Raw genomic sequence first — 13,748 nt, 5'->3', positions numbered from 1 at the left:
ACGAAAATGCAAGCCTACTGGACCAAGTCAAATGCTAAAATGAAACACAAGTAAATCTGTTATGCGCGTAATGTATGTGTAGGGTTAAATGTGACAGATCTTCTAGAAAGCGTTATAATGCGATGCATTATATTATGCGATTCAGTATGATAAAATGCATTAATGCGAAAAATAACAGTCTTTATCATTTAAACTGGTGTAATGGCTATAATGTGTTTTACTCAAATTGACTGATGGTTCGCAATAACGAATTATAGCTGTAACCGTGGAATGTACTAGGTTCTTCTACCTCCCATGCTGCAACTGGGGCTAAAATGCATATATTAGGTCACTGCTGTTCATCATACCTGATGAAAAAATATTGCAGTAACCTAGCAACCAAGCTGCTGACTCTTCAGTAATGTAATGGGGGACGACTTCAATCCTCCGGGAATTACAAGGTCTAAGTCAGATAACAGGGTTGCTGAGCCTTCTGTGTGGACAGCCATGACAGGTGGAACATTTCTATCAATTACTATGGATTACGTAGTTTCTAGGTCTCAACTCTCATGGGTAAATCATCTTGCAAACACTCACTGCAGTATATTTATGTTTACTTTACTAATATGTATTCACTATTCGATAGGACTACGATCATAGTACATGTAATATGATTTTCGATTCAGAATCAATGAATAACAAACATCATGTACACGTTTTCTGTCAATACGATGACAGCAGTAATCAGATCAATAATCAAACCTATATACTAGTAATTGTAGGAAGCATCTGACCTGACATTTTCGAAAACATTTTTTTTGTGCAGTGTGTGTGTGTGTTTTTAAATAAGCAGATGTAATAAATGAGTAAAATGATTATTTTAGTAATCTCATATTATGACAGAACCCTACACCATCCCCGTGATTTTCGTTGCGTGTGGAAGTTATTTTCACGAGTGATGCGGTGTATCCTGCGGCCGTACTTTCACGAGCGAAGCCGTATCTCGGGGTTCTGTCACAGTACTTTAGTGATTTTGTACTATTTAGTAATTTAGTGACTGTATTTTGTTATTTAGCATATTGTTTTCCATTTTTTTCTTGATTTTGTAAGTCAATAAATAAATAAATAATTAAATAAATACAATAAAAAATAGCACGACTACTGTTATACTTTCTGTCAAAAAATACAACATGATTGCAAAGAATACGCCGTAAGGTATGAATGACTATTTTTTGTGGTAAGTGGTTAGTGTTTCTTCACAATGTTTAGTGTCACTGTGAGGCTATGTCTGTTTTTTAGACGTCGTTTTTGGAACATACAGGGGCAATTTCTTACACAATCAAAATGACAACTTGAAGTTAATATACTCGAAAACGAGAAAAATCTACACGGCAACATTTGAATTTTAGCATACTAAAGTTGTTCGGTAATATGGGTAATGTTTCATCTTTGTTTATGTTGATTTGATTGTACCATTCATACATATCTTGTTTGCATTTATAACAGCAGCTGTGACTTTGGCTTGACATTTGAGAATCAAATCTACCCTAACGAAATTAAATGACAAGTTCAGTCTGACATCAATATGCATGATATTTAGGTCACATGACCATATAGTCATGTGACATACTAGTCGTATCTCTTACTTAATAAGTTTTATTAAAATATGATGAGTGGTAGCCAATATATCAATTGTTTATTTATGCAAATAAGGTAATTAGTAAATTTAAACCTAAACCAAACATGTACTATGGGATATACTATAGCACCCACAAACCAAGTTTCATTCTTATGAAACTTATGGAATTGCTAATATGCAAATTAGGTAATTACCATGCACATGTTGCAACCATATGTGCATTGTTCCAGACTACCAATTTGCAAAGTTTTATTGAAATCTGTTTAATGGTACTTACGGTACTTGAAAAACAAGTGTAAATGCTTAAAATTTCCAAATTAATATGAAAATTAGGTAATAATTATGCATGAATTGCAACCAAACACTAATCAAATCGACAGATTATCAAAAATCTATGTACATGTACTAAGTTTCATTAGGTCTGATAATTAGTTCCTAAAATATCAGTGGAGTAAACACACACACACACACACACACACATACATACATACATATGAGACAGACTCACAAAGACTCCCATTGTGTGTTTTGCACATAGGGGTAAAAAAACATGGCAAAGAAAATAGGTCACATGAATAAAAGTGGCATAATTTAGGAAAGTAAACAGCATAATCAAAATTAATTGATGTCATTTATTTACAAGTCAAAGGTACATGTTTCTCAATAATCATAGGTTTGATAAAATTGGACAACACGACAAATAAATAATATAACCTTCAAAATAAATAATCAAATACCTGTGTAGTCAGTTATTATAATATGGAAACATGTGGTGAGTATTTTGTCATATATGTATACAATATACAGGCACAGTTATTTTATCAAAGCACAAATATACATGCAGTAAAATTTGCAATTCTAAATCTTTGGAACTTTGAAATTGGCACTTCATAGGATTATTACATTTCAGGGCAAGTTATTATTAATACACTGTAATTAAATTTATTGTCATTCGGAATTTATTTTTGCTGAAGGGACAAGTCAGTGACAATAAAAATCAAGTACATTTTCCCAATGTTTTACATTCAACTCATCAAACATCAGTGAAAATAAACATACAAAACAGCAAAAATGCCTTTTCAGTGAAAATTAATTCCAGCTGAAATAAAGTATTTTACAGTAGAGCAAATACAAATTCCCTTGCAGCATTTCTTTAAAAAAAAAATAGATCAGGGGATTACATGCCAGGTTTTGACTCAGCATTTTGACACAATATCTCGTCATGTGAAATCCATAAAAGAACACATTGTCTCTATTAGTTATGGTGATTATGTAAATGACCAAGAGGATCATTTTAAAAAACAAGTATTAGTTTGAGGAAGGAAATATAGTACAATGTACCTAGTTATGTGTCACCATTCTCATTGGTAACAGATCAAGTCGTCAACAAGACAAACAAAACTCATTTTGTTAATACAAATATGATATGACTAAATTATTTATACAAATTTGGTGTACTTTATTCTGGCAAGTACGTTTTAAATGACAAATCATTTTTAAACATATGCTCTGATTGAATAGACCCAAATTTACATGATAGCTCCCAAAGTCTTTCAACATAAATTCAGACCAAGTATTCCACACATCAAATGAGTCATTAGAACTCCTGAGAATTGTTGACACATATTATATTATCAATCAAGTGTGACAAACTATCCCCAAAATTAAGCTTTGGCAAGAAGGGCCAGTGGGAATTCATTAATAAAGCTGGTACTGCTCTGATACTTTAGATCCAAGTAAGTAGACTAGCATAGAAATACATTACTGAAACACCCAAGCTGGCAGATAAATATAACATGTGGTAATTTTCATGCACAGGACGTAGAAGCTTAGGTTTGCAGGAGAAACAATATTATTATGATTATTACTGTATGTTTGCTTTAGGTAAAAAAAATAAATATTTGAATACTTGATATATCAAACTGAAACTATTATGGAACTAATTTATTCAGGATACAATTATTTGGGGGTGGGGGGTCTGGAGTACTAATGGATGGGGGTCTAGAGTACTGAGTTGTGATTACATAATGTTACATGTAAACAATTTATAATACACTATGTGCAGGCATTTTTATAAGCACATCCATGAAAATAGCCCTAAACCCATGAAGTTGTCAGAGTGGGCATTATTTACATTTGGCTTCCCACTCAATCACATGCATGTATCTTGCTATGACAAAATAGGATGGACACGCTCAACAGAACACACGCAATATGCATGTTTATACTAGCAGTAACATCCACTCCTCATACACAAGAAATAAACCTATGCCAAATTAGAAGCATAATTTCTACAGATAAAGTTAGCTTCTGGTTCAATTTACAGCACATTCACCTTGTTTTTTTTCACTACATTTGTATAGTGTCATAATTAGCAGGATTCGTGATGGAGTTTGAGTGGGCAAACAACGATCAAATGTTAATGTTGCCCATTCTGGTATTGCCATGGGGTACAGGGTTAGCACTAAAATATATGTATTTTGGAGTTTACTCCGGCAACCATACCAAACATGTTGTTATCTTCCAATTTATTTTATGAGTGTTCAGGATTATAATTATGAATCTGATGCAACAGCCATTATGTGATCTGCAAAAAGAGGTGGAACAATACAATTGCAAAGACAACTAATAATACAAACTGTCATGATTACATGTGACATGTTATCCCAATACTGGAGAGGAGAAGCAGTATTTTGCACTGAAGGTCAGCAACCAACAGTAGGATGATTTCTGGTACTTAGTCTAATCTACAAATGGAATGAAGTGTACTTAAGATAATTGTAATTTCTGCATTGTACACTAAAATTACTCCAAGACAAATTATAACATTTATTTAATAAATGTGAGATCATCACTTTTTACAAAAATATAAAAAAAATCTGATTGAAAATATCACCATACTGTACATGTACAAAGTTAATAATATATGATTCAACTGAATAATAAAAAACAATAAATTGAATTAAAATTAAGAATATAATTTACCCTGTTATACTGGGTTAAGTGAGTTGACAATCCCTGTTCATCTAAAGTTACTTCTAAGCCAGCATTCTCACTTTGTATAATCTGCAGAAAACCACTCACTGAACACATCCATAAAGGGTTGAGTTGTGTATAAAATAGTTTATAAAAAATAATATCCAACAAAATTCTGAAATCTTTCCAAAATAAAGTGGCCTCAAGTGATAACAATATTTAAAGATAAGTTTTATTGTGATAAGACACTATGACCTTGTTTCTACCATGTGCAAGCTGGCTTCACTGGGTACAAGGTTTCGCGATTTGTTGTCATACCAACTGATTTTATCATTGTTTATGGTGATAACAGTAATTAGTGGGAGGTGTTCTGTATATAAAAACAAAGTGTGAATGCAACTTCAAAGTAAAACAATTACATACCCTCAAATGTAGCCTTCAACAAAATATGGACGCCATGTATTTTAGTGACCTGAATTAAGCCCAAAACCTACAAATCAATTTGGAAATTCTTTGAACTTGGAATTGTTCTAAATTAGACACAATAAAAACTGTGGTTTAAATAATGGACTGTATAGTATAAAATAATTCACTGCCTATCATGGAAAAATAGAGCATACATTTGTTGGTGGATTTCAAATAAGTTTAGATTGATATATATTTTCAGTTAAGCAGTAAATACAAAACTGAATGGCAACAAATATTGTGCAAAGTAATTCTTAGCACAAGTTATGTGAAATGTTAGGACTATTATTTACATGTAAAAACACACATAACCAAACCCAGCAGTCAGGACGGTTTATAAAAGAGCACTGGACGAGAAAGATAAAAACATGAAAATGATAATAATGACTACCGCCTTCGTTCAAACTGCTTTCGTAGCCAGACTGAGTCTCGATAGAAACGAGGGTCACCCAGACGATAAGCTGTCCTCTTGTAATAGTAATAATAAAATACAGCACCTAGATAGAAAGTAAGAAAATACAAATTACAGTGAAATTTGTAACATAGCTGACAACTATTAGTATAAGTACATGTACTGTAAACTCTGTATTAAATGCCACAGCTTCTATTAAAATGGTACAATACAACAGAGGGGATGCGCCTTCTATTAGAGTATCACACATATGAGAAATGATGAATTTTTGGTTTTCAATTGTTCAAAAAGAATGTGTGTGGCTTCTATTAGGGATGCGGCTTCTAATACAGATTTTACGATAAGTTTACTGAGCAAACTACACAGTGTCAAATTCTAAATATATTGTTGTTCACACAAACTTAAGATTGCTGACCATATACATATTTCCACCTTTAAAAGTACTACTACCGGTGGTTACATTCCCAATGCATTATTTTCTATCTCAAGTGACACTTCATGAAAGGGTGGCAGGTGACAACAGTGAGAGTACACATTACATTAGTAACGCCAGCCTGATAATGTTCTTGAGTAATTTTAAATTAGCTTACAATGTATTCAATTATGTTAGTATATCCTCAGAAAACCAGAATAAATTATTCTACTGGTGCCATGAAGACTTTGATTTTCACATGCAGTGTACTGCAAAAAATCAAGCTGAGTGGCACCTGTTGTTTGATTTTAATAGATCTAATACAATACATTGAACCTCAAAATACAGTAAATACAGTACAACTCGGGCATCACTTTTTTGAATCAAGTAGCGTTTGTAACTTATTTTTTCTATTATTTATCCAATGTTATTTAAAGAGACATATGTATGCAAAGTACTCTACACAATGTATGGATGGTGGTGGTTTTACAAGCAAGCTAAAATAGCTTTAAGACATCTCACAGCTAGCTAAATGTTAATTTAATTTAATTTAAGTTAAGTACATTTATTTAGTAAATCACTGTAAAATCACTGGAATTTAATTTAACTATATCGATATTTTGAGCATATTAACTGGGATGTAAACTTACAAATTTAGCAGAGAAATAATCATTTATGTTATTTTACATATTCACATTTAGCGGCTATTAATTATCAGTAAAAATACTGAAAATGAAATCCATAGAATAATTAATTAACAATCACACATTTAACAAATAGGTAATAAAAGCCAAGACTTACAAACTCTTTGAAAAACATATAACGTTTGATATCCAGGAGTCCATATAAAGGCATTGACATCATCCCATCGTAGTGTCTAAGTAAACAATAAATAAACAGTTCAAGGTATTGACAGAAAATAAACAAATCTGAGGGAGGACAGACAAAGGCACCTGCTAATAGCGGTAGGTATCAAAGCTAACATTGCTTTCAATTGTAAGAAATGTGAAGTTAATTCCAATAAATGTTATGTTATATCACAACTAATTGATTTTACTCATTCAAAGCGATCTTCCCAGAAATTCAAATCACTGTGGCAGTAAAAATGCATAATTTGCATAATTATTCTGTGATAATCAACATACTCATAACAATAACACTATTATACACAATACAATTATACACAATACAAATAATTATACACTTACAAAAACTATTATTGCATCAAGGGTAATGCAACTACACAAAAGTTTTCAGTTTTTAGCAATGGCACAATAGAAAAGAACCACTGTGGCAGTCGGAATAAAGACTTTAGACTTGTTAGACTAGTGTGAAAGTAAAACAAAGCACTGGGATGATACTGCCATGCTGTTTGTAAGCTAGAGAGAAGACTGTCAAGACCAGTATGGTGCTACATGTAAAACAAAGCACTGGGATGATACTGCCATGCAGTTTGTAAGCTAGAGAGAAGACTGTCAAGACCAGTATGGTGCTACATGTAAAACAAAGCACTGGGATGATACTGCCATGCAGTTTGTAAGCTAGAGAGAAGACTGTCAAGACCAGTATGGCGCTACATGTAAAACAAAACACTGGGATGATACTGCCATGCAGTTTGTAAGCTAGAGAGAAGACTGTCAAGACCAGTATGGCGCTACATGTAAAACAAAACACTGGGATGATACTGCCATGCAGTTTGTAAGCTAGAGAGAAGACTGTCAAGACCAGTATGGTGCTACATGTAAAACAAAGCACTGTGGCAATACCACTATGCTGTTTGTATCCTGGGGTGAGAGATGCATTTATAAGGAGTTTAAAGCAAGAAATGTTTACAGGATTTTAATTATCTATCTCTGGATCATGGAAGTGAATTCCAAGTGTAAAATAATACACAATACAGCAAGTTGCTTTCACACATACATGTAGGAGACACATGTTCATGATATCGCGCAAGTTTGTATTATATTTACTCTATTAGAAGCACAAATTTAACAGTGGGGTGCATGCTGGCCAACAAAATATGTGATTTGGTGAGATAAAACCAAACACAGCAATTTATATTAATCTTTCAAGAAGCCAATTACAATGCACGTGAGACAATTCACTTCTTACAGAGCAAATACAGTAGCTGTGACTTCATCAAATTTGTTCATGATTGCCCAAATTTTGGTTAGAATTTAAGACATAATTTCCAATGTATGGAAATGTCAAGGAACTTACCATAGTCCATATATGTAATCCTATACAAAGCATAAAATAAATAAAGACCATGAGAATAGCCAGCTTAAACTTGCCAATAAGTAAACCCACAAGACCAGCTTGGAAAACGTATGTATTGAAGAACATAAGAAAGAGTACGATAGCAGCAAATATAATGCAAATGTCTTGAATTCTGTAATAAAACAAAAGTACCAATGAGTATACAGGATATATTTACTACAAGTCAATTGTCGACATATGAAGTGTTGAGAATGGATAAACTTGATGTGATTCATGTGTACAAAACTGATACTTAATGGGAAAGTCAAGGCTAACAACATAATACTCCCAGATAAAAGAGCTCAGCAAATGTAAGAACATGCAATTTACAGGTTTTTTATATCACTTTTCATTCTCTAGATATTCAACTTTTTATCAATTTATGTAGTCAGCCATCTTGATTCGTCAAGCAAAGAATTATGGGTAGAGTATGACATCATAGAATCTGAGAAAATGATTTCATCTATAACATGAGAAATACTGATGCGAATTAGTTTGCCGATTCTGTTCTAAAGTTTTTGTATTTCGGCATTCCCATGATGTATCATTGAAAGGAAAAGGTGTATAGTAATTAGGTTCTTAAGAGGATACCTAAAAGTATGCACTCAGGCAGTACGCTGTCGCATCGACCTCTGTTGCACATCGGTCGATACTCCTGCTGTACTGTTTTTGTGCATACTTTGAGGTTTTCCCGTAATAACCTCATAGTACAACATAATTAAATAATGTCACAAGCACAGAAAAAGTAAGTTTTGTGTGTGTTCATGTTTACAGTTTAGATGATTGCTTACAAAATGTTTTCATTCTTCTACTGTCCTTAACACCACATAATGTCAGTTCAACAGCATATTTTTTTTATTATTAAAAATAATTCTATTACTTATATTTTTATTTCTCTTCTTAATTAAACAAGGAAAAATATGATGGTGTTTGTTTTCATTAAAGTCTATTTAGTAAGAAACAATAGGTCAATACAATCTAATCAGACAACAATTTTGAAGACACAATACAGCACAATTCTGTGATCGGTCAAAATTTCAGAAGCCAATAAATTCCAAAAATCTGCCAACAAATTTGGGAGTTTTAAGTTCCTAACACTGCTAATTTGAATGTGTAGGGGTGTACTGTGAGTGGGGTTGTTTTTGAATGATGGGGCTTAAAGTCTTGAATAATCTTAGTTTGAAGAAAGTTCCACAACTGATTCCAATTAGTTAAATTATCAATTATTTCTAACAAACATTTCACATTTCCAAGACTCTGAAGAAACATCTCAGAGTACAACTTTAAAGTGCCTGTGAAATGGCTACTATTTTGACGCCTAAAATTATCCATTGATACATAAATATTATTATTTTTTATGTTTCTAAGCATGAATTATTTTTTTTAAGTGAAAAAATGTGTTTTAAACTCAGTCTACGGCAACTTTATTTTTGTGTATTTTAAAATGAGGCTCCTCATTAGCTTCTCATTTGCATACAGAAATTCCCCTTGTGACGTCAGAAGGGGAAGTCGCATGGCAGCTTGCATTGCCGATACGTATAAATAAGGCAAATTTTGTGTGCAGTTTTCTCGTCTTTGACTAAATTGTCACTCATGTACTTGTTCATCGAGGAAGAATGGACCATAATGAACACATAGTATAAATTTTTGTTGCATGGGGTTGAGTTAGATGCGAAATATGCCCGTTCTGGTGTAGCTGGTCACCGTGATCGTCACCGACACCGGCGCACGTTTGTACACTGTCACTGAACGAAATAGAATTTGACGTCGGAATTATCTCGTTATTTAGCAGGTTACTAGCACGTAACTACACTGTTTTATTTCATCGATCGTCTGAGTAAAACTTTCAAAATTAAAATAAAAGAGAACATATTTTGACAATCTAAAAATTAGACTATAGTGATCACTATAAAATAATTAAAAAATGACAAATCACAGTTACTAAATAAATGACAGCCGCATGGAAATAAATTGACATTTTGTTGAAATAGGTGAACGCGTCGGGTCACGACCAGGGCAAGTGAGTTAAAAGCGGCGTTTAATTGGATAACAAAAATAATCGAGATCGACACACGTACAGATAAATTCAGAGGGGATTCGAGTTAGCGTGATCCATGGCGTGATTGTCATAATTATAACATCATATTAAAACTTTATTTGGTGGAAACACATCTGCAAGCATGGAGGTAAAAAAAGAACAGAGGTGTGAATTCGACATTCAACACCAATCATCAAACAATTCAGAAACTTTTAGCCTTCGAAAATGAAAACAATTAGCAGTGTGTAAAGGCTGTGTAATTTCCTGTTTGTCCGACGCTTCGTTTTCGCGTCACTGTCAAAATTATTGCTACGCTTTACTTAACAGAGACTAAATGGTCTCTATAAAACTATAATCACGATTGCAAAAAAAACTCATTTGAAACACTTGCCGGACGTCTCTATCTCTTCCAAAATCCGCTTCGGTGATCATGGGCTGGTCCGGAATCTATTTCTTTCAAAAGTGTTGCGCCAGGTTTACGTTGTCGGCGTTTCTTTTTAAACCTAGTTTTTTTTTCATGGACGAGGACAGTTTTTCCACACAAAAAAAAGAATCTGAGGTTAAGTGGCTTTCGTCCACTGATGTCGCACCTTTGGATCGATTAGAAACGAGTAAATACATACACTATGACTATACGTTTCACTGTAACTACCCACAACACAACATCTAAAAACTCTCTCTCAAAAAAAATAAAGTAGAAAAAAGAAAAAACGCCGACCGAAAAATGTATATCGTTTAAAAGCATACTGAATAACCAGTGTTATTACGGCTCAGGGGTATGACTTCCTCCTTTGTCATTTGGTGGCGCACTTTCGGCGAGAGTCGGAAATCCGGAAACAGTCGACCGTTTCAGGATAGGTGGGCGTGGCTACAACACGAGAAATATCCCAAATTTACTTGGATATGAGTAATCATTTTCAGCAAAAAAATCAATAACTGCCCATTTCAGTGAAACACATATCTAAAATGGAAAACGCGAGGGTGGGGGCATTGCACAGGCACTTTAAACTTTAAGCACATGTCAGAATGCAACTTTAAGCACATGTCAGAGTGCAACTTTAAGCACATGTCAGAGTGCAACTTTAAGCACATGTCAGAGTACAACTTTAAGCACATGTCAGAGTACAACTTTAAGCACATGTCAGAGTACAACTTTAAGCACATGTCAGAGTACAACTTTAAGCACATGTCAGAGTACAACTTTAAGCACATGTCCGAGTACAACTTTAAGCACATGTCAGAGTACAACTTTAAGCACATGTCAGAGTACAACTTTAAGCACATGTCAGAGTACAACTTTAAGCACATGTCAGAGTACAACTTTAAGCACATGTCAGAATGCAACTTTAAGCACATGTCAGAGTACAACTTTAAGCACATGTCAGAGTACAACTTTAAGCACATGTCAGAATACAACTTTGAGCACATGTCAAGAGTACAACTTTGAGCACATGTCAGAGTACAACTTTAAGCACATGTCAGAGTACAACTTTAAGCACATGTCAGAGTGCAACTTTAAGCACATGTCAGAGTGCAACTTTAAGCACATGCCAGAGTGCAACTTTAAGCACATGTCAGAGTACAACTTTAAGCACATGTCAGAGTGCAGCTTTAAGCACATGTCAGAGTACAACTTTAAGCACATGTCAGAGTACAACTTTAAGCACATGTCAGAGTACAACTTTAAGCACATGTCAGAGTACAACTTTAAGCACATGTCAGAGTACAACTTTAAGCACATGTCAGAGTACAACTTTAAGCACATGTCAGAGTACAACTTTAAGCACTTGTCAGAGTACAACTTTAAGCACATGTCAGAGTACAACTTTAAGCACATGTCAGAGTACAACTTTAAGCACATGTCAGAGTACAACTTTAAGCACATGTCAGAGTACAACTTTAAGCACATGTCAGAATGCAACTTTAAGCACATGTCAGAGTGCAACTTTGAGCACATGTCAGAATGCAACTTTGAGCACATGTCAGAGTGCAACTTTGAGCACATGTCAGAATGCAACTTTAAGCACATGTAAGAGTTTGATTGACAAATCTTTCCTGCTTTGAAAAAATATCAGATTTCCAGGACAATTATACACATACTTACACAAAAAGCACCAATAATGTCACATGACTTATTCTCATTAGTTCAGAAAATGAGTTGACAAATAAATCCACAAAGAGTAGAAAGAGCTGGAGGTAGAGAATGATACGATAATTTCCCACATGCATGTTGTTTGTTGTCTCTGGTAGCAGATCAAATACAACAGTGATGTCTCTTTAATGAATGTCTATACCATTCTAGCAGTTATGGTTTCTTGCAATGTGATTCCTCTCTTAATGCTGAATAGAAAAAGAAAAAGAAAACAAATTATGATAATAATATCGTAATGGTATATGCATTCAACAAAAACTTTGCCAATATAAAAGAACAACAGTCATCACACCACATGACGATAACCTTATTATGTTTTGATATGTAGTCAGATCAGCTGCTTTAACCAGTTTTTAGATAGCAGTGAAAATACATGTATCAGTCCTGTTCTCAGAAGCCACTTAATCTGGATCGCGATGGTTTGACATATAAAATTGTTTATTGGAAAACAACAGGTTCTACAACTGTATATTCACAAAGAAACAATACTGACATGTTTCTTGACAAACTTGAAAGAAAAGAGTCCAACATGTGTCCTTGAAAATCAAGCCTTATCACCCTTGCGTTTTCTAGTGCAAAAACTTTGAGGCCAAAAACAACTATATATTGTACACAACTAATTTGACACTTGAGTCATGTGGATGTCAGAATTATTTAAATAATGCATAACCAATTTATGAGGACAGGGCGTACAAACAGCACTTTTTTAAAATTAATATTGCAGTATATGTTTAACATTAAATCCGAATACTGAGCGGCTCGTACATATTTGTGAAGTCATGCAGACAGTTCTTGTCAATCCAATCAGCCTGAGTGAATCATGTTTATAAAATGTTGATGTTTCGAGACGTACACTGGGTGCAAAAACAAGATTTCGATAATCATCAAATGCTCAACAAATACACTGTAAGAATATAATTAACAACTACCAAAGACGTGAATTTACATCTTCAGCGGAATTATAAAAGTACATCATTGAGATAATAATAATGCAAAGATCGTTCGTTGTTTGGGCGTCGTGGTGTTTACGACTTAAATTACATCTCGTTTAAATGCATCGCCGTAGGATTGAAGAATCAACGAATGCAGTTATAAGCAATTCACAAAGAAAAACCACATTACCTTGGCAAACTCTGTTTTGCAAGAACAATTTTCGTGCTATCGTTCGAAAAGTGTTTTGAGTTTCCTTGCTCAGAGAAGCACAACAAAACTCCCAACGACGGCCATGATAAATATGGCCCGACGCATGCGCTTTGAAAGTATCTTCATTCTCGCAATTCGCGAGAGTAGATATATACCGAGATTGCATTTGACCTTATGACCTTCAGTGCCTTGTGATTCTTTTAAAATAAATTCATAAAGCAGGTTGCAGTTTTATATAATACCACATTTTCCAACCACGTCTTTTCTTATATA

The 13,748-nt window shown here is 34.0% G+C and overlaps 1 protein-coding gene across 6 annotated transcripts; it reads right to left on the bottom strand.

Annotated features, from left to right (window-relative positions):
* Positions 1–2,230: 2,230 nt before the first annotated feature.
* Positions 2,231–13,578, bottom strand: LOC100374555 (transmembrane protein 138-like). Of its 6 annotated transcripts, none has more exons than XR_014931273.1 (7): positions 13,455–13,578; positions 12,285–12,520; positions 8,104–8,275; positions 6,685–6,760; positions 5,451–5,556; positions 4,604–5,084; positions 2,231–4,205 (listed from the first exon to the last, which is right to left on the bottom strand). XR_014931273.1 is itself a non-coding variant. In XM_085506617.1 (7 exons), the coding sequence occupies exons 2-7, from the start codon at positions 12,475–12,477 to the stop codon at positions 5,072–5,074; spliced, it is 456 nt and encodes a 151-aa protein (XP_085362743.1). In that variant the 5' UTR covers positions 12,478–12,520; positions 13,455–13,578; the 3' UTR covers positions 2,231–5,071. The 6 variants fall into 6 exon arrangements, 3 of the variants coding, with proteins under 3 accessions (XP_085362743.1, XP_085362741.1, XP_085362742.1); XR_014931274.1 differs by having other exon boundaries at positions 5,018–5,084; XM_085506617.1 differs by having other exon boundaries at positions 2,231–5,084; positions 12,285–12,370; positions 12,475–12,520.
* Between the last annotated feature and the right edge of the window lie 170 nt (positions 13,579–13,748).

The sequence above is a fragment of the Saccoglossus kowalevskii genome, chromosome 12, assembly GCF_978046115.1.
Source record: "Saccoglossus kowalevskii chromosome 12, keSacKowa6.1, whole genome shotgun sequence".
NCBI classification, from domain to species: Eukaryota; Metazoa; Hemichordata; class Enteropneusta; family Harrimaniidae; genus Saccoglossus; species Saccoglossus kowalevskii.
The sequence above is the reverse complement of the archived record's forward strand: the minus strand, read 5'-3'. Positions and strand labels throughout refer to the sequence as shown.

Bases quoted from the DNA above. Each gene is read 5' to 3' on its own strand.
- LOC100374555 (XM_085506615.1), bottom strand. From the start codon at position 12,409: ATGCATGTGGGAAATTATCGTATCATTCTCTACCTCCAGCTCTTTCTA. The intron at 6,761-8,103 runs GTAAGTTCCTTG...TTGTTTACTTAG, and splicing joins GATTACATATATGGACTATG to ACACTACGATGGGATGATGT. The intron at 5,557-6,684 runs GTAAGTCTTGGC...CTTTCTATCTAG, and splicing joins ATATGTTTTTCAAAGAGTTT to GTGCTGTATTTTATTATTAC.